The sequence below is a fragment of the Manduca sexta genome, unplaced genomic scaffold (assembly GCF_014839805.1).
Source record: "Manduca sexta isolate Smith_Timp_Sample1 unplaced genomic scaffold, JHU_Msex_v1.0 HiC_scaffold_368, whole genome shotgun sequence".
Classification (NCBI taxonomy): Eukaryota; Metazoa; Arthropoda; class Insecta; order Lepidoptera; family Sphingidae; genus Manduca; species Manduca sexta.
In genome coordinates this window covers 17,329-39,000 of record NW_023594774.1, presented here as the reverse complement: position 1 = coordinate 39,000, position 21,672 = coordinate 17,329, and the positions used below count along the sequence as shown (strand labels likewise).

At 40.3% G+C, this 21,672-nt stretch overlaps 2 protein-coding genes across 3 annotated transcripts; one reads left to right on the top strand and one right to left on the bottom strand.

The window, feature by feature from the left end:
* Positions 1 to 12: 12 nt before the first annotated feature.
* LOC115442327 lies at positions 13 to 8,813 on the top strand. Its single transcript, XM_037446811.1, is given in 12 exon segments — positions 13 to 272; positions 275 to 986; positions 1,065 to 1,297; positions 2,540 to 2,670; positions 3,067 to 3,239; positions 3,697 to 3,918; positions 4,007 to 4,182; positions 4,351 to 4,449; positions 4,612 to 4,846; positions 5,621 to 5,729; positions 7,285 to 7,344; positions 7,463 to 8,813. Coding segments are annotated over 12 exon segments (2,286 nt in total). The 5' UTR covers positions 13 to 181; the 3' UTR covers positions 7,508 to 8,813.
* Positions 8,814 to 9,385: 572 nt separating this feature from the next.
* On the bottom strand, positions 9,386 to 20,666 carry LOC115442336 (E3 ubiquitin-protein ligase Bre1). 2 transcript variants are annotated; one of them, XM_030167342.2, is made up of 17 exons: positions 20,440 to 20,666; positions 20,107 to 20,265; positions 18,361 to 18,547; positions 17,996 to 18,181; positions 17,496 to 17,716; positions 17,101 to 17,364; positions 16,649 to 16,822; positions 16,002 to 16,259; positions 15,624 to 15,731; positions 15,315 to 15,424; positions 14,993 to 15,152; positions 14,238 to 14,393; positions 13,780 to 13,971; positions 13,394 to 13,586; positions 12,806 to 12,900; positions 12,338 to 12,469; positions 9,386 to 12,201 (listed from the first exon to the last, which is right to left on the bottom strand). In XM_030167342.2, the coding sequence occupies exons 2-17, from the start codon at positions 20,257 to 20,259 to the stop codon at positions 12,049 to 12,051; spliced, it is 2,742 nt and encodes a 913-aa protein (XP_030023202.1). In that variant the 5' UTR covers positions 20,260 to 20,265; positions 20,440 to 20,666; the 3' UTR covers positions 9,386 to 12,048. The 2 variants fall into 2 exon arrangements, with proteins under 2 accessions (XP_030023202.1, XP_030023203.1); XM_030167343.2 differs by having other exon boundaries at positions 11,826 to 12,201; positions 14,999 to 15,152.
* Between the last annotated feature and the right edge of the window lie 1,006 nt (positions 20,667 to 21,672).

The following is a 21,672-nucleotide window of genomic DNA, read 5'->3' as shown; positions in this document are numbered from 1 at the left end:
GGTTGAAAGCGATGCTCTGACAAGCAGTGACTGTACCGTCGTACACAAAGATGATCCTGAAACCAAGGACCAAGGTACCAGCCAAAATGACGAAAGCGGAGTCGTTCCTGACGCGCCGGAGGAAGAACATCCTCCTGTTGCCATATGCAAAGAACAGTTTATAGAGCAGGAGCCCTGCGAAATGTACGACGACGCCCGGTCATTCGGAGACATGGACAGTCTGCCGGCAGGAGACGAGCTGGTACTCGGCGCCGCCGGCAGCGATAGCGGAGTAGAGGGTGCGGACGAGCGCTCAGTAGTGGTGGTGGATCTAGGTCATGCGCGTCCAGTGTGGTATCGTGCGGCTCGGGTTGCGGCTCTGAGAGTTCTTCCTTGGCCGGTGCGCCGCCACGGCCCAGACGCCGCGTTAACGTTAACGTCGCGGAGCCCAAGCGCTGCTCACCTGTCGGTTCCTCTACGCCTCGACCGGTCACTGCACCGCGCGGGCCCAACTTAGCCACACGCGAACGAGCTCGCAGCCGAGAGAAACCCACACCCCCCGAGAAACCACGTCCACTGACACCGAAGCCACGAATTAGACCGACCGCCGACCTGCCGAACATCATTCGTGAAAGTCCAGCGTTGCGCGCTAAACCGACGAAGACGTCTACAGCCCGTTGCCGCACTCCCAGCTCGCCGAGCGAGGAGAAGAGGTGGCCGGCAAACGGACCGCGATTAACAGCGACCACCGACGCCGGCGCCGCACGAGTCGCCGCCGACAAGTACGGAACACTACCGCGGCGGCGACGTGATGCTGATCCCGAAGGTTCTCCAAAACACGAGGGCACACCGCCCTCTTCGAGGAGACCCACCGTGTCGCGATCTTCGTCCTCACGGTCCACCATCAAAACAAGAGTACGGATATATGCCGAAAAGACTTCGCAGACGGTGCTCGTCGGGACGGACATCGAGGCAGCGTTCGCCGGCGTCGTGCCCAACATCGACAGGTGCGGACGGTGTTTTGGTATGACGGTGGTTGTTGAGTATAGTCGAGTATTAGAACGTATCGTTATTGCTGTGTGCAGCCGCGTGGAGGTGAGCCGGTGCCACCGCGGCGTGCAGGCGAGCGCGCGGGACGCGGAGGCGGCGCGGCTGGCGGCGGCGCTGGGCGCGGCGCAGGCGGAGGCGGCGCAGGAGCGTGCGCGGCGCGCGCTGGCGGACACGCAGCTGCAGGCGGAGCGCGCCGCGCGCCTGGCCGCGCTCGCCGAGCTCGAGCGCAACTCGCGCCGGCTGCTCGACCTCGCCGGCGCCGGCGCCGGTAACTACATTCGCTTGTTTATGTTATTTAGTCAGTTTTTTGACAGCAACAACGCAACTTCACAGTTGGTTGAAGAGTAGACACGATATACTTACTCTTAAATGTAGTCCACACACATAATCCGCGTTTAACATCTCACTGACTATATTATTCGCTAGGACGATCCGGTTCGGGTCCAAAGCAATTGAAAAATCGCCGTGAATAAAAGATTCTTTTCGATAAACCAAAATGAATGGAACTGATTGTAAACTATGATTTATAAGTAATCTGTTTCAATTCCTTAGAAATGTATCATCCGCTTTTAGTGATTGAAGTCTTGTGCGTAGTAATCATTTCACATCGCCAACACTTTCGTTGACGAGATAAAAAAAACCGTGGGCGGAGCGGTTATTGGAAATCACTTTCTACTTTTTTACTTACAATGGGTTTGAATGTTGACAAATAGAAAGTGCCCGCCCGGGGTGATGTATCGCGACATGGAAACAATTAGTACATTCGACTTGCTCTATTTTTATATCCAACACAAAATATTAATAAACAATTTAATAGTTGAAAGTTAAGTATCATTTGATACGAATAAAAGTAGTGTAACAAATTCTTTGAAAACACTCCACGATCAATTCTAAACCATAAACACGAATTGTTGTCGATTACTTAGTCGTAAAAAATTTCACATAAATATAAACAACTTAAATTTTTGTAATTTTTTTCATATTGCCATTAAGCCCAACTTAGAACTTTACTGTTTACATTTGAGCTATTTGATATTATATAAGAAGAATTACTTTTTGACATAAATATAGACCAATAAAATGTAGATGTTTAACTTATTAACTAAATGTCATTTATGGAAGTTTAAATCGCTCTCTTAATAAAATAATGACCTATTCCAAAATTGTTAATTTGTGGGCATCGTCCAAAAACTTATTTCTCTTTGCGAGCTTGTTTGTTTTTCCTTTTTTTCATGCTATACGTTTCGTTTTTGACTTATCTTTAACAAGTTCAATTTTATAGCAACTAAAAAAAAGGTCGCATACAGAAATGAGTTTAATGACGATTCCTACAAATAATCAATTTTGGAATCGGTTCTTATTTCATTAACAGAACAAAATATTTTGTGATTTTCCTCATTTACGTGAATTCCAAAAAGTTTACATTAAGTACATGCAACGTTCAACTGAAGTCTGAACTAGCTGCCAGTATTAGAGAGGTAGTATATGTAAGGCGTCGCCCGGTCCCCAGGCGGCGCGGGCGGCGGCGCGGACGCGTGCCTGCGCGCGCTGGAGGAGCAGCTGCGCGCGGCCGGCGACCTCGCCGCCCGCCAGCGCGCCGAGATCGACTCCTTGCGCGACACCTGCAACACGCTGCACGCTGTCAGTAACACCCTAACATTATGCACTCCTTTATTATCTATACCCAAACAATGTTGGCGGCGATAGCCTAGTTGGTTGTGGAACGCACTGCCGAGACAAATGTACGCAGGTTCAAATCCCAAGGGCACACACCTCTGACTATTCTAAAAAATTATGTGTGTATTCTTTGTGAATTATCGCTTGCTTTAACGGTGAAGGAAAACATCGTGAGGAAAACTGCATACCTGAGAAATTTTCTATAGGAATTTACGAGGGTGCGTAAAGTATATCAATCCGCACTAGGCCAGCGTAGTGGACTATGGTACCGAAAGCAGTGATAAAATCGTGTATAGTTTGTGCCTATAGTGACGGAGGCGTGAGGCTATGTGTGTGTGTAATGTGTGTCGGTGCGTGCAGGAGGCGCACGGAGCGCGCGCGGCGGCGCGGCTGGCGGAGGCGCGGCTCGCCGAGGCGGAGCGCGAGGCCGCCGAGATGCAGGACTTCCTCGCCGCCGAGACCGGCGCGCTCAGCGACTCCCTGCGCGACGCGGAGGCCGAACTCACGCGGCTCAATGCAGACCTCGACAAGAGGTATGCTGAGCTCTACTTACTCACTTTTATAATGGGAGGCAGGTTCACTTCACCCTACAGACAGAAGTCCAACAAAAATAATATTTGAATGTAGTAAATATTATAATTGAAATTTTAAAACGTCTATAGTCTGTATGTTAGTGGGTAAAAAACATTAGGTCAATGAACTTTGAGTTAATGTTTGTTTTATAAAGTAACTCCACTACATCTGAAAATGAAAATCCAAATATAATGTTGACTGAATTTGTGGTTATTACAGCTATCGTGCATACATATAATAAAGTACATACATACATACATAACATCACGCATTTATCCCCGAAGGGGTATGCAGAGACGCAACTAGGGCACCCACTTTTCGCCAAGTATGTTCCGTCCCATCATGTGATAAGGGGCGAGCCTATCGCCATATTAAGCGTATATAAAATAAAGTAATAAAGTGCATATATAAATACAGGCGCGCGGAGTGCCGGCAGCTGGTGCGCATGTGCGAGCAGCGGCGGCAGGAGGCGCTGGGCTGGGCGGCGCGCGCGCGCGGCGGCGCGGGCTCGGCGGGCGCCGCGCGCGCACTCGACGCGCTCGCGCGCCGTCTGCGCCGCCTCACCGCCGCCGTCGCCGCCGCCTACGCGCTGCCGCCCGACGCGCTGCACCCCACCGTCTACCACAACGACGTCTACAGGTACGCAGCTACACACCCACACACTTCACTACGCACTAATAACTTACGCACTGTTCAAACTTCACATATAACATATCCCACTCGCCAGCAGCCGCAGCGACAGTGGCGAGGCCGCGACGCCGGAGGAGGAGGGACGCGCTGCCCCCTCCGGTGCCTGCGCACGCGCCGCGCCGCCCGACGACCGCTCGCGTATGTCCGACGACAACGACAACTCCGCTGACCTGCTCGACTCGGAGACGGAGCCGTGTCTCGTCACCGATCCCGGTATGTACTTGGTGATACCAGTACCATACATACCATATTCGATAGTACTATTATACTTATAGACTTGTAGTACCTATTCCTAGAAAAAATAATGACATAAGTATTTATTATTTATCACATGACAATTGCAATCGCAGTGTTTTAATTGTTATAAATTGAATTTTATAGAATACGCGGAAGAATGGTGGTCTGGTGCTGAGGGTGCGGGCGCGTGGAGCGGCGACGAACTCTCGCCCGAGCGAGACTTTGCGGGAGATATCGATAAAGGTTTGTATGTTGGCGAAAATATGTCTTTCAATGAATTTAAGTTATTTTCCAATTTTTTAATTTTGAAATAGTCTTGTTTTTTTTTTTACCATGCATAATAATAGGAAATATCTACGCCGTGCATTTGGGTGTATGTTGAATAAACTCGTCTCAATCCCACAGAGGGCGAGTCGGCGTCTGCGTCGGAGCGCGAGTCGCTGCGCAACCTGTCGGCCGCCATCGCGCTGCGGCAGCGCTCGGAGGCGGAGGACGTGGAGCGCGGCTGGCTGCTGCAGCGCGCGCTGGCGCTCGACGCGCGCCTCAGCGAGCTGCTGCTGGCGCTGCGCCTCGCCGCCGCCGCCGCCGCCGCGCAGCGCCACGACGACCCCGACGCCGCGCGCCTCGCGCACGCGCTCAGGTGCGCACCCGCACGCACACACACACACGCACACACATACACACATACAATTGTAAGACGATTGTTTGCGCTCCGCAGGTACATGGGTATCGACATCGCTGTTGAACGGAATCGTGTAAGCTAACAGGATATTGACGCTTCAGCTCTTGCGTAGACCTGCTGATGTCACGTGTTGGTGTTTACACCCTATATATGTGTATATATCGTGGCTGTAAGGAGCTACTGTGGATATGTAGAGTCGATATGTCGATGAGTAGTGTTGTACCCGCTATTATGAGTTATGTTATCGACCTGTGGCTGTAGTTAACGTCTGTTGTGACCTTTGGTAGCCTAGTAGCAGTGGCGGTTCTTCTTTATAAGAAGTACAGCTTCTTTTGTGATTTAAGATTAAATTGTATGAAACGCACATTCATAACTACACATTCATAACAATTAGTCAGCTAAGAAAGTAATAAAAAAAAAAATACAAATTTATTCGCACTTTTTATACATCTATGATTTTCGGCGAAATTAGCATATTCGGTCAAAGATAGATATATTTTTTAATTGATGTTGGTATTTAATTTACCGTATAGGAAATAGACACATCGACTTCTTTCCTGCGTTCATGACGACACCTGTGCGTCTATACTAAACATTACGTTACACAATACTTCCGAGACAGCGAAACACAGTAACTACACCAACCCTAATCCCAGTGGGACCGTTCTCTCATCCGAAGCCGCCACTGCGCAGTAGTTAGTAGCGTGTCCCATACGTTTGTGCTAATTGCAGAGACAGGATAGACAGCACGGAAAAGAACGCCGCAGACGTGGTGTTGAAAAAACTCGCCGAACTCGACGCGAGTAAGAACTTGATGGACCACTACAGGCAGAGTGTCGAAGTGAGTATATACTTTATATTGTCTAGCATTAGTTAGTTCTAGTTGAAAGGAAATTTACTGTCAAAAAAAATTTAAAGGGAATTTACTGTCAAAAAAAAATTGTTTGAGTCAATATGATTCACACAAAATCCAGAAATAAGAGAATAGAGGCAAGAACTTGTGTATGAAACTCGAATAGCGACAAATTATAGTGCCGCCACCCGTAGCAAGTGGGTCATTTTTAAATGTAGGCCACAAGTTATTACAATTAATAATGGATAAAACAAAAAAAGGCTTTCGCATTCTCATAGTTGTGGTATTATATACTGCAGTTATTTTAACCTCTGTATATTAACTACATGTCACTAAATATAAAAAATAACTAAGGTCACTTCACTCCATTTACAACTGCCAAATTCATGTCATACCCTCTTGCTACGGTACCTTATTGTTGTGGGTTCTTGAATTGGACACTTATTCAACTTGTTCCCATATAAGATGGTGCTTCTTGCCTCTACACTCCATACCTGGAAGGGATCCCTCTTGTCATATACCCCAACTGGATACACCCATAAAAATGAACATTAACAAAGATATAAAATTATTTGAACCCTTAAAATATTGATAAAACCTTGTACCAAATGAAATAAAAATCTATTGTCAATGCATGAGAGTAACCGAGTGACACATCATCAATAGCTTAGTTAGTTCAGTTTAACTCGTCAGATACTCGTATGAAACAGGTATTTACACCATTCAGGCCCTGCTTGGCGATCTCGAGTCAAGAATAAAACGACAAGGTCAATATGCATTGGAAAGCTTTACATTACGCTTTTTAGATGCACCGGTCCTCATGTTCTCTCAGTAAAATGTCGATTGTTACAATACACCGTATTTTCGGCTAATTTTAAAAATCTTTGAATCGATAGCGAAAATTGACCAATCGGAATACAGTTCTTTTGTCATGCTTAGGTAAGACTTGTTCTGATTGGCTTATTCTCGTGATCGATCCCGAAACACTGATCAGGAGTTTTGTTGATTTCAGGATGTAATGTTAAATGGTAGCCACATTGAATTGTGTTTATTTTATTCGTGAATTGTTTTTTTCTTAAAAAATTAACAGATTGGTCTACATTTATTTTAGTATCTTAACAGCACAAAAATAACTTACACTTGGATTATTTTTGTCTTTTACAAAACTATTAGATCTATTTTCCCTTGTTGTCACTTTTTAAACTATCTACCCGTTGAAAATGCACCGAATCATAATAGTAAAATGCAATTACCTTTTTTATTTCAATACACATAGAGAGAACATAATGACTTCACAACGAAAGCTTTTGCGTTGACTCGCGACGTTGGAGCACGTTGTAAATACATAATTGTTTGTACATATCATTTTTTTAAATCACAATATATACGTATCGCTAGAATTATGAACAGCTGTATATTATTTAGGCCAGGTACATTGCAGCGTCATTTATAATTTAAATATTTTTTTTGCTGATTGTTTAATAAATTCATGAGGTGTTGTTTCCCTTTCAGTCTCATAATCACACCGGCGAAATCTTTTCAGACGCTCAAAAAGCGGCCGCCACAGTGCGATGAACAGGACAACATAGAATTTATCGAGCAGGTACCTACACATTCCATTAAGTAGTTTAACTTTTGTTAATTCCTTTTTAACTTTTCTCCAATTTCAAAATTGTAGTCTATCCTTTTCTTATCAATATAAAGTTTTTATTTAATTCCAGGAGTGTGTGGGCGCGGCTCGCAGTCCCGTGCAGTCGGCCGCGTAGTGTCCGCTCGCTGCACCTCGACATGAGACTCAACGCCGGTTCGAGTTCCACCCATCATTATACAGCAGCCGTGAAGTGCCATCGACTCCCGTCCCCACGCAGTCGATGGAAGCCAAAATATGTGACAAAAGTGACATTCATCAGTGCAAAACGCCCGTTAGGATTTTCCATTTGTGCAGTTCATGGGATAGTTGTTAAATACGCAAACTAATAAGTGTGAATCCGTCGTATTGTCACTCGTCCGATCCGAATTCTAGTAGCACTTCGTTATAGTAAGAAATGTTTGTTGATATGGAATTGTGTGGACGAGCCGTTTCGTAGGTAGAAAATGTTAGATGAATGTGTCACGTTGTTCGTAGGTAATGTCACGTGGTTGGAAATGTTTTGTCGGTAATAAGTATGAGTAATTGAATTCGATGGATCTCGCGCATAATTAAACTTTCAAATGTTACTTATATACCATTTGAATCCTGTCTAATCTTACATATTATTTTTATATAACTTCCTTCATTACTTTTAGAAAATATTCATCATTCCTAAATGCATTTAAACATGTTTTCAACTATAAATTTCAGCATATTTATGTGTGCGTGAGTTTTCGGCGCTGGATCCAGAATGTCTCCATTTTATCGAGTTCTCTATCGATAATGTTTATTACATTAAATACTTTACGAACATGAAACTCTTTTTCATGATATTGTAGTGTTGTCACGAGCCCGTCGAGTAAGAATTTATCGATGATATGAAAATGTCGTTATGTTCCTTTGACTTGCTAGGGTAGGGCCGAGGGTACGTACGCTTTTGACAGTTCACGTGGAGAAGTACTACGATGACGCACTGTGTTGCCAAATATTGATAAAGAAAGCATCCTATATTTAATTTTAACGCAATTATTACGACGTGAACTGTCTTAAGGGTGTCATCGCGGCATGTTGAAGTATTTTAAGTGCCATTAGTGCTAGCTATTGTAATTACCATGACGCTGACCTGGGGATCACAGAGGTCTGTCATCTATTAACCATGACACGCTTTCATTAACACATTGTAAGGCACGCAATCAGGGATATTTATTTTTGTGATCTAGTCAATTCGGAGTATTATTCCAATATACAAATGTTTGATCAAATTTGATTATGATTAACCTGTACAGTTCGTTCGAATGTATTTTTTAGTACATCAGTTTTCTATTCCGTGTGTTGAAATAACTATTTTCTGTATTTAAATGACAATCAAATCTAAACAGAATGAGTATAGATATATTAAATTTCCGCCTGTATGTTTACGTTCATGAAATTGCAAGTGAAAAGGAATATTTAAAGAATGAGACTGAAATTATATTTACGTTTATTGTAAGTGTTGGTTAGAATACGTTGGCGCTACAGAACAATGAGGTGACGTGGCTAGAGCATCGATATTGTAAAGTTTAAATGTAAATAGTACAAACCAGATTGCTTCGTCCATACGCATCGCTTGCTTCAGGTGCTAACCGTTAGTTTTGTAACGTTATACTGGAAACCGAAATGTTTTAACATCTCACATCCCACGTCAGTGAATTTATTATAACCATTAAGCATGTACTTGGTATCTTTCAATTGTAAAATCACGTTATGTAAATACATAGGAGTATGTACATAGAAAAATATAATGAAAATCATGGAAAACATTTGTTTCATTTTTAAACTCCAAAATCGATAAACATCTCAATCCGCTGTTTTTGGATTGATCCCGAGAATAAACCAATTAAAATCATGTCATCTGCCAGCATGTCGGACAAACTCTATTCTGATTGGTCCATTTTGGCGATCGATCAGAGAACGATCGAAATCGTTTCAATCGTACGTAAGCGAAATATCGTAACTTTAATAATAACACCCGCTCTTAAAATTTCAATGAGAATCAGTTTTAATTTGAGACATTTATTTGACATACTTCATTAAAATATTACATTTTAGATTTATACGTTTCAAAATTTATATTTTACATAGTTTGACTTTATTACCAAATTGTATAGGAGTTCTCCGAATATTATAATATCAGAATTTGTTATTGCACATATCGGCATTTAAACATTTGATATCACGTAAAGATGCCCCAAATACCTAAGGAACATACGATGCGAGGGACAAAAATATTTTACAACAGCTATTATTACCAATTGAATTTTATTTTAATTCAGTTTCTATACACGTTAGGTTGAAATTCGAAGAACTTTCACGTCCAACTAGTAGTTACATAGTCAAGTTGATAATCCCTACGCCTAACAACGAAAGGTACCTTATCGATAACATGAAAACTTAACAAAGCTCCTAGTAGAAATATTTTCATTCACTTTATAAATAACTCAATACTGTCAAATAAATTGATCCCCGATATTTTACAGCAGACACATTTCACCTAACCGATGTGATCACACCAACTAAATGAAAGATAGATTGTTAATATGATAAATACAATAAATCTTCAAATCTAGCAACAATTACAGCGGCATAACAGTTACTGATATAGGCATTATTTTATTGCTATCAAACTACAGTTCTGCTATACGCTTCCCGGAGCATTCACTTACGTATACTCTTTCATTCATGCCAACAAGTTGTAAGCCCAGTGAAAAAAATTAACCTAAAATATATAAATAGTACATCAGTCAGTGGGCTGCGTGGTTACTACTGAACGAATACAATGATATTTAATTTCACCTACAATGCTTTTTTGTCGCGCAAATTCCGAATAAGTTTGACTTGAGTTCATTTACTCGTTCATAAACATTAACATAGCAAGATAAACCTAAGGCCACGATTCGACGCTACTTGTATGAGAACACTAAAATATAGTAATATACAAACAGACAAGATTTGTAAATATAGGTATTTGTCTAGGATCTTTATGCCCTCCCGTGGAAATATGGAAGTATTAAAGGAGTGAGATATGATGAAATATATACTTATTTTATGGATAACTAGGGGTTGCTCGCGGCTTCGTCCGGGTGAGAGCCTTCTCCACTAGAAAAGTGCCCAAAACACTTTAGAACGCAAAGCGCCATCTAGTTGAACAAATAGGGAGCAAATTACAGGGATGAAATAGTTATGTGTTAATCCAAGACATAGTCTACCCGTGTGCCAAATATCATACAAATCCGTTCAGTTGATCCTGCGTTTACTTCCAACAAACATAGAAACATCCAAAGATTTTCACAATCTTATGCATTTATAATATTAGTAAGATAATATGTATTACTATTAAATGTAATATAACCAGTATAATATGTACGGGCATGCACTCCTGCGCAACGTCATAATTTACTAAAATCTCCATTTCTCTTAACTACCTACAACGAACCTACTGCTTACTTTTATAAATAGTGCTATAAAATCTGAATTCAAAACTATTACACCCACTACACTAAGGTTAGATACTGATTACAAAGTTTATCAAAATTTGCGTGACAGAAAAACTTCATTTAATTCACTCTGACGAGTTCGTTTCATTTCCTATACAAAATAAATCTTAAACTAAAATACAGATTGACATCGACTTGTTCGATTTCATGATATAATTATTATACAACATCAATATAAAACTGAACCAATATACAAGTCTACGAAATGCATTTAACTTTACCTTACATATTTAGACAAAGGATGATTTGCTGTCATTACTTTAAGCTAATTAGGAATGAGAAAAAAGTATTTGCGAATGATTCTGAATAAACCATTGCAACAACATCGTGCCTCATCGCACGAACAATCTTGTTTGTACATTCGTGTTTCGCTACGGACAACCAACAATCATTTTACACGCACTTCAAATTCACTAGCGCAGCGTTTACATTAAATTCGTTATATATTCAATAAAATCTGAATTGTATTATCATATAAAGTTATGTATTAGACAAATATTCTTTTTTAAAGCAAACGTCATAGGTTATGTGGAATATTGATACCAATTCACTGACACTGCACAGTGGATCCAACAATACTTCAACGCATAGTCGATATACAATAAACAAACATTTGACAAGTCGGCTTTTTATCGATGCGATTTTCTATAACCAGCCGTACTCTATATAATTAGACTCTTGCATGGTGTAACGGACCAATAACTAATACAATAACTTCTATATATTGTGATATGTCGTAGCAAAATAAACCGGAGTCACAACCACACGCGTGGCCTGACCAAGGATCATCGTACCATATTTATAACAATATAATAATTGGTGAGACAAAAATAGATAGGTGTGAAGCGTGCTGAAGATCTTGAGATCCTGCAGTATACAGCACGGTATCGTGTGGCCCGATCTATCGCAGGGGGGTAAAATCTTAAGCCTAACTCAGTATGAGGGTGCGACGACACGTCACTACCGCGAGATCCAGCCCCGCGCTATCGATATCGATAAAACACAGGGCGAGCGTACCATTTGTCACGTGGTTTTTAGAACCTCTTTCTATCCATGTACCTGCACCCAAGTGCGGCGTAACTTTACAATCTAAAGGTGGGACCCAGCAGGCGAGGTCCGGGTCCCCACGATGCGGTGGGGGTGCCTAGGTAGAGAGGTACAGGCGGTGGTAGTCGTTGGCGCCGAAGGCCGCGTTACACTTGGGACACTTGCGCTGGCGCGTCTCGTAGCGCGTGCGCAGGCAGTCCCAGCAGAACACGTGGAAACACTTCGTCAGCACCGCATCCTTGCGTTTTACCTGCATCACATACAGAACGTTAAAATATTACACACTTTGCCTCATTTTAATTAAAGTTATTCAGTTTTAAATACATTACAATACTACCCCAATGAAAACACACCAAATAGACTGGTATTAATGAAGTTAGATGTACCTTGCAAGACGGGCATGTGAGCGTCTCCTTGTATTCCCTGATCTCCTCGAGCAACACTTCGTCCATACTGCTGCCGGCTTGCTCCATTTTCTTCATCCTCTCTGCCTTACGCCGCAATATAGCCAATTCCTCCTGTCAATTTTCGTTATACATATGTTTATAATAAAAATAAAGCCTATACTGGGGTATTTTACACAAACACATTATCAAGCTAAGAAATCACCAGAGTTAAACAATCTCAACTCACCTTCAACACTTGTTGCACAAAAATATTTGTGAATGCGCTTCTACAGAGACATAATAGGTACTTGGGCATTCAACTCCTCCACAGTAATTCCTAGCTCCAACATTTGACTATTCCTTAGACCCTGTGGTCTAAGGAATAGTCAAATTGCGGGTTGGGGGCACGGAAGGCGTGGTTTTATACAAAAACTCAAATGTAAATAATGGATGAAGTTTTTAACTCACGTGAAGCCGTTTAGTTTTGTACGCCTCTGCCTCGAGCGCGCTGGTCTTCTCCGCGACCACTTGTTGTGCTTCCTTCATTTGCGCGTGGTATTTTTCTGTAAACAAATTATTTAATATATAGCTAGAATTCTTACCTTGAGTATTTTAAAGAAAAAATATACGAGATGTAAATATTGAATGGAATAGCTAAAGAAATTGTGCCTACCAGGATGAGGTCACATGAATTTGTAGCAATAGACACTTGATATAATTTTTAATCTTTAGCTAACTACTATTTGTGTGACACCAATCAACGAAATTACAGACCATATTAACCTCGGCGTGAGCGAGACAGAGAGAGGGGCGAGAAATCGAATCCTCGTCTGCGCTGCAGTCTTTAATTTCGATCTCACATGCAACTGCTACATAAACAAAAGCATAGTCAAGTAACAATGTTGATCTTCTCTGTCTGTCTTTAATCTCGATATCCTGTATCTTTTTTAAGTCTCGGTCATGGCCCTTGATATTACAGCGCGATCCGCCAGTTCATGGTATTGGCACTCTTCTTGTGAGACATGTGACGAAACTAAACTAATTTGCCATAATTACCGAGATGCAGCTTGAGATCAGCGGCGGACTGTGCGGACTCGATGGCCTTGCGCTTGTGCATCTCCATGGCCTGCTGGCGCAGGAGCAGCTCCTTCTCGACGGCGGAGAGCGTGGCCTGCAGCAGTCGCTCTTTCTCCTCGAGCCGGCGCGCCACCGCGCCCATCGACTCAATCTGCTGGTCGCGTGTCACTACCTGCACATAACAATATTATTTACTAGTTGTGACGTTACAATTGTAGTAGTAAAAGATAGGCTAAAAGTGCATATGGCTAAAAAAGAAATTTTGATGAATATTGAAATAAATATGGACGAAAAAATTCAATAATCCATGCCCCATAGTTGGGGTATGAATGTTTATTTAGCATTGGAAGGCTCATGATCCTGACCTGTTCCTGAAGCAGCTGTTTCTCCTCGCGCAACAGTTTGTGAAGTGAGTTCGCCTTAATCCGCTCCGACATAAGCTTGAAGTTAGCGTCGTCTTTCTCGCGCAGCTGTTGTATCAGCCGCGAGTTCTGCTCCTGCATGTCCTCGAAAGCCTGGCCCGTGACCTCCATCTCGTTCAGCAGCGCTTCTTCTTCCTGAAAATAAAGTTTTGTATTGCAATCTAAATAATAAATTATATGCCAATTTATTGCGTAGTGGTATTCACTAGAACTACATCAAATCTAATATGTCCAGGGACTATACTAGCCAGTATGTTTTTCTAACTAGCACACAAGTCCTAAAAATAGTAGGTAGTAATTAAGAGCATATATGACATTCCATTACATATTATCTTTAAACGTCACTCGATCATATGTCCGTCTATCCTAATAACGTGTAATATAAATGAATGCGATCTAACCGGCGAGCCAGCGAATGGCCTGGAGAATCCGTGCAGCGGGTCCGCATTGGGCCTGGCGCAGGAGAGCTGTTTCTGCAGCTCGTATTTCTGCTCCTCGAGCTGCTTAATCTTGCGCAGCGCGTCCTCGTCCGCCAGCCGCCGCTCGCGCTTGCTTTCCTGTATACACCCGGACGCAAAGTTATTCGGTTCATGGTAACTTATACTGAGACAATATATTTTTTATTGCTTTGTATGACGAGACAAGCTTGCCGTTCGCCTGATGGTAATACGACCGCCCATAAACAGTAGAAACACCATCCAACACCTTGAGTTACAAAGTATTGTTTGATATTACACTGCGCTCGTCATCCTGTGACACGAGATGTTAGGTCTTATTATGTCCAGTAGTAGTGGTTACAATGTTTTTCTCAAACCGGAACATAACAGTGACTACAACTGCTGCTTGGCGACAGAAATAAACATTGCGGTGATACCTTCCCAGGTGGAGTCTCATGTATGAGAGACCTACCACCATTAAATAAATTTATTATTTTAATAACAACCCACTTTGCAATGGAATAATAATGGTGAGTTATTATATATTTTCTGGTTCACATAATAAATGGGAATAATGGCAAATGGCAGCTAATTAAGAATCAATGAATTATTGCAAAGTTTGTATGAAAATGCTTATTACCCAGAACATTACTGTTAGTAAATGAACGATACAGACTATGTTAGCGGTTGACATGCTTAAAATATAGAATCATACTAACGCTGACCTGCGCCATCTTGGCCTTCTGGCGATGGTCCTCGAGTTCCTGCCTCGCCTTCCGTTCAGCGGCCATCAGCTGCACCTTGTCGCGCTGTTCCTTGCTCACCCCCTTGTACATGTCCAAGAGTAGCTTCAGCTCTTTCTGTTCGTTCACCGCCTTTCTATTGATGTAAAATAAAATCCAAATATCTGCCCATGAATTAAAAAATATCAATAATGTTTAACCCAGTTCCAACGACAGATAAAATATATTTCCAATAAATATACGTAAAGAAGAATTTTGTGAAGAAGTGAAGCTTAGTGCTAAATAGTGTCGCACTAACTTGAGCTGCTGCTTGAGGTCCTTGATGATCTGGTCCTGCTCCTGTATCTTGGCGCGGCCGTGCTCCTTCGCCTGCGCTGGCTTCACGTCCCCGCACAGACCCTCCTCGCCCTACACATATAGAATACTTTGTAACTGTCGAGCAAGTCTTCAACATCAATTGTACAGAGTACCAATAATTGTAACAATTATTCTCATAAATTATTTTGACTTATCACAAGTACCATCTATGTGATTGTTTTAGTTAAAATATTCTATTATGTCAGATAAAAATTCTGCAACTATTTGCATTTATATGAGTCAGACATACCTCTGGATCGGGTTCCTCTTTTTTCACAGTGAGAGGTTTGTCATCAGTCTGGTCGCTGGTCGCAGCGCCGCCTGTCCGAGCGTTTACTTCCTCCAACTCCTTACGTACCTGTGTAGACAATGATCTTGTCATACAATATTATACGAAAAATTTGTTGTGTACAAACATTAAAGTAAAAAAAAATTGTGTTAATTCCGGATGGTGAGCACCGAAATATTATGGATTAACAGTTAATCACCAAATCTATGACGTAAATACTACGATAGTGCCTGACTAGCATTAAATGTATACCCAATCCTTTCCAAATTTATTCAATGGCTAACAAACATCTAAACATCTCAATATTCAGATTCAAAATGCTAGATGCCACATATTTACCTTATTCAATTCCTGACTAGTATCTTTATATTTCCGCTTGTATCTATGCACTTCCCCTTTCAGTTGCTGGTTGTGGTTCTGCAGCGACGTGATCAGATGTCTCATTTCCCTGTTGATGGGGCCTGTCTGTTCGTTCGCAGCGAGATTCTGTTCAAACTCGATGCGTAACATTTCGTATTCCTTCCTGAGTTGGCCTAAAACATCTTCCAGTTGTATCATTTCCGCTCTGAGAGCTTTTTGCCTAGCCAGTTCTTCACTCTGAAAAAATAAAAAACAATTTACCTGTTACTTTTTCTCCCTATATTACAAATTTTTGACAGAGATAATACTTTATAAGTATCTCTAAAGTTACAAAGATTGCTGGCGTACAAGCACAGCATATAATTCAAACTAGTTGTAATGGCTCATCTGGAGAAGAATATTCAATAAAGCAAGCAGGCATAATTCTGGCTTTGTCGACAGATGAAATTCTGTCAATGTCATATTTAGACTGCATTGTACTTACCATCCCATGCAGTGTGGTTACTTTGCCGCGTGCCAGTGCCCCATCAAAGTCAACCACTATGCATCGAATACTGAATGCATCAAAATCATTTAGTGGCTGGCTGAATGTTCACCTTCTTTGAGCTAAAAAAAAAGCCTGTCACCTCCATCATCTCGATCTGTCGCATGTGCAGGTTCTTCGCGTTCTGCAGCTGCAGCCGCGTCTCGTCCAGCGCCGTCTTCATCTGCATCGACTCGTTGTACAGCACTGAGAACTGACTTTGCAGACATTTGTACTCTGTTGTCTCCACTATTACTGATTCAGGCAGCTGGCGGATCTATAATTCAAATGTATTCATAAATAAATTATCTTTAACAATTATTTTGTTATAGAGAACTTTAAAATGACAAGAAATTCTGATGGGGCCATGTTGGGCATTTTTTTAATCGTAATATTGTATACAATATTAAATGAATAATGTGTTTAATGACGACCAACAACTATAGATACTAGAAATACTGCTGCTGCTGACCAACCCACCAGTCGGCGATAGGCGATGGTAAGTTCGTGCTAGTATTCGTGAGGATTTGTAATATATGTGTAGTGTATACTGACGTCCATCTTGAGCTTCTCGACCTCCTTGAGCGTGTCGCGGTGTTGCCGGTGCAAGCGGTCGAGCTCGGCAAGACGGTTGTTGGCGAGCTCGCGCTGTTCTTCCAGCTCGGCAGCGACATCCTCCAGCTTGGCGTTGGCCGCGCCGTGCGCAGGCGCCGGCACAGCGCCCATCGACCCCACCGCGCCTCCCGACTGGTGGTAGCTCTTCAGCTTCTCTATCGCCTCTGCCAGGTGATTCTCTAGCTTATCATTCCGCGACCGCACCTGCACACATTACAACTTATCATCCTTGTGCAACAATTAAGAATGCCAAACCTTCTATTTACATCATAGTACTGAAAAAACTCCACAAGTATTTAATTATATGAACAAAGTTAGATGGCATTATGTCTTACTTTCATCAGCTCATACTGCAAGTCGTCAATCTGGTTCTTGAGCTCTGCATTCTCAGTGTCACGACTGTTGACAGCATCCTGCAGACGCGCCACTCGTAAGGTCATGGCGTGATGGCTCTCGTGCAGTGTCGTGCACAACGCTTGCAGCCGGCAGTTTTCGGCCGTCACCTCCTCGTTAGTGGCCCGCACTACTTCATCCAGTGATGGCGCCGGCGCACCCTCTAAAACAACATGCCATGTAAAAACTCTATTACCAGATTTAAAAAGTCATGTATAATACTTAGTAGCTCTTTGTCTAGCTTGGGCCATCCGAAACCATAATAATAATTGATAGTCTTTTTGTATTAGCCTATAAATGCCCCAGTGTTGGCATACCCCAGAATCTATTTGGAGGATGGCACACAGTTAACACCACAGCCCACTGGAGCAATAATATTATATTAGTTAGTCAGACACCAAAACAATACTAAAACTAAATCAGTATAAAATTGTATATTGACCTTCCCCTTCTCCTTTTATAGCACGCCATATTTTATCATTTCTTTGTTGTAATCTGTCAAATGCTTGCAACACCTTCGCCACAGCCCGTTTGCTGACTTGTACCCTGTTTGCAAGTTGTGCATCCAACTCTTCTTTGTCCCACGTGGACAACTGCATGAGGAATGATGTAGTTGCTTCATTTTCATCTAAAACAAAAATATATAATAACTCCTATTTTACCATTCTGTTAAAAATAACTCATAATAATAAATGTAATTTCTCAGCATAAAAATAGCAATAAAATAAATAATACTAATTAAATATAAGCTATAAATAAAATGCATGTAATAAATTCATGAAACATGATATAAAATAATTTATTTACTCTTATTCTCCGACTCATCCGCAGTCTCTGCGTCAAACCGCTGCAGTAACACCCTTATGTCTTCATTCAAAAGGTTCCAATACCGATTGACAACACAGAGCACAGCATCATCCTGTGTTTGTCTCTTTTCAAGTTGTTCGATACGTGCACGCAACTCTGCCTCACATCTATGACGTTGTTCTATTCTCTGGAAACAATATTTCAAAATAATAACAACTGTCGGGTTTTTTTTTCAGTGTATATTTATAATTTCATGTTAATAAGTATCTCCATTATTAAATATGATTCAGATTTAAAAACAAAACTCATACAGGAAGAATCAGAATCATACATGTTTTCTCAGGGTTTCATATGTCTTTATTTCTTGGTTAGATATTTCCCAATTAATATTAAATATTAAAAAATGTCAGGCTGATACCTATTACTGTTAAAATATAGAGCTCTTTAAATTTTAGATGAATAATGCTGGATTTATTAGGATATATATAATATAGAGGCTGTTGTGACCCTTGTAATACCATACATATAACCTTAAAAAGCGCTGTCTACTCATATTATGTTAAAGCCATCAGATAGATTTACCTCCTGCATTAAAAGAAAACAAACATGTAGAAATCAAGTACAACATAAAGAATAAACAAACTTGTGAAAGACTAAATACTGCATTCAATTTAAAATAACATTTATTCAGCCTAAGAAGCTAACCTAACCATCAACCTATACTTATAAAGATATTCCAAAGAAATTTATTATATCAAACAAATAAATGGATGAGGATACTTGACTTTTAGATAGGTATGTCTTAGATTAAAGTATAAGGTAATTTTCACCCTAGAGAAGTACACAGTGGTGCAGTGAAACTAAACAAACCCTAATTATACATGAATTAGTAATTCAGAACCAATTGCAGTAATATTTAAGTGTTACTTATTAAAAACAATGCAATTACAAAAGAATCATCATTAGAAAAACTAAAAACTGTTTTACCTTACGGCTTACAATAAACAAGTTACTTTTGTATAAAAAAAGCAGTCTCAAAAGTAGAATGAATTGGAACTTAACATGTTTTGTTAAAATATTGCAAACCATGACCATAAACTAACAAGTTATGTTGGTTAAGCATCCAAACCAGATCTCAACAGCTTTAAGATCATCTAAAGATGTCTATTGATGAAAATATAAGAATTAAATCAATAGAAGTCAGAGGGAACCACAATGTGATAGTACCATTCCAACATACACCTTCAATTATTGCCTGTATGAGGTTATATTATGCCAATATTGGCAAATAATATTCTATATAGAAAAGTAATAAATGTTTAGCTGATTACAATGTTTTGTTTTACTGTAACTATAGGCACATTTGTCCATCACAAATTATAATTAGAGAAAAATATGTTTTATAAGTTTGTAGAGTATATTCTTAATAATATAAACAAATTAATTAATGTTGATCTCATTATATAGCCAATACAAGTTGACTAATTTGCTGTAACTTGTGCTACAATGAGTTTAACAATATACATGTTTGCAACATGAACACAACATCCACTAACAAGTAAATAAAGATAAATATTAGAGACGACCAATTAAATTAAAAATAAATAGGAAATATGTATGCTTTGATCAATTATATAGGTACAAAACAATAAATAGCTATAAACAGCTGATCATGACGTGATACAATGAACGGCAAATGCGATGGCTGCAAAAGTATTCAGTACAAATATACTAATAAACACGTACCTGAGCCAACTTTTTGTTTTGAAATTGTAATACTTTTATGTCCATTTCTTCTAAAGTGGACACGGGCCCGATGAGATGAGGCTCGAAGTGGACCTTTTTGATTGGGGGTTGGCTGCTGCCATTGCCGCTTTCTTCTGCGGCACGCTTCGACATTTTGATCTAAAATTAAAGATGCAAGCTAAAACCTAAGGTACGTGTAAATTATATTCTACAATATTACGAAAACTTTCAATGCTATTGATTTGTCTAATACGGGCAAATGAAAAACCACCTTATGACGTTTACGGGTCAATAAACCACCAACATTTTACATTGGCAGGTTTATATACATACCTGCTTGTCAATATTGACAATTTAGAACTCTTTTATAACTTTACATAAAAAGATCAATCATGCGGCATATCCTTTGCATATTACTATTTAGGAATGCCATTTCTAAGCGAAATTGTAGCACACCAAGCCTTTAGAATTACTTATAAATATTAAAGCTTGTCTTGGCTCGCTCCGCCCTAAAAACTGTAGATACGGTTTACGATGTTGTTAGTGTTGCCAGTTGCTACTTGCTAACGCACAGGTAAAAAATATAGATAATATATCAGAAAGCGCTTTCACACCTTTGCATAGCTCGTATATATTATTATATTCGTTTTTGTAGTTATTGTAGTGCATTTTGCCTTGTCTAGCTAAGTGTCAAAACGATGTAAGTGTGTTTAGTAATAATCAGAATATTATAATGATTAAAACAGAAGGGAGAAATATAAATACAAATTACTTCAGAGATTATGTTTTATTATTCGGACAGCGTTTCGCCTTATACTAGTGCACACAATTGAATGTCCATTGCAGTCTGTCGCAACTTCATAGTAAAAAATAAATGTATGAAACGAGACCAAATTTTAATGGTGACTATATTTGTCTCGCTCACTTTCTTAGTGTTCCTCACTCTCACCCACAATGTCATTCGAATCATTGTCTATGCGCACTGTGTCAATCAAATATTACCGGCGGTATCATATTTTTTAGGTGAAAAAGTGTTCATCATAGAGTAAGTAATATACTACGTAAGAAGAGGCGGCACTTAGTACATTGAATTTGAGCTCACGCACACATACGTGAGCCCAGTAGAATTACATTTTGTACCAACATTACGCAGAAAAAATGATACGCAAGGCTGCCAACTTACTATAAATCTGCTCGTTTCTAGGAACGTTCCTTATTTAATCGATATTATCGATAATTTTGTATCGACAGCTTTATATCGATAAATTTGCTGACCATAAATCTTACACTGGTATAAATTATGATTGAATTTAGAATATTAAAAATAAAACGTCCACAATTTTTAATAATTCCCTTTATTTCATTAGAAAATACACAATATTATCACGTGAATTTCTTATGTATAAATTGTATAATGTTTAGGTCTCCTACTTAAAAATTCATAACACTCCAGTTTTCCGTTATTTATTTCCAATTTTATATGGAAATTGAAAAATTTTATACCTTACAGATATGATCTTTTCCGTCTAATCAACAATTACTATGATACAATTATTGCAAGGGCAA

Coding starts and splice junctions, on each gene's coding strand:
- LOC115442336 (XM_030167342.2), bottom strand. CDS start 20,259: ATGTCGAAGCGTGCCGCAGAAGAAAGCGGCAATGGCAGCAGCCAACCC. Junction 13,972..14,237: donor GGCCATTCGCTGGCTCGCCG/GTTAGATCGCAT, acceptor CTTTATTTTCAG/GAAGAAGAAGCGCTGCTGAA. Junction 12,901..13,393: donor TGATCTCAAGCTGCATCTCG/GTAATTATGGCA, acceptor ATTTGTTTACAG/AAAAATACCACGCGCAAATG.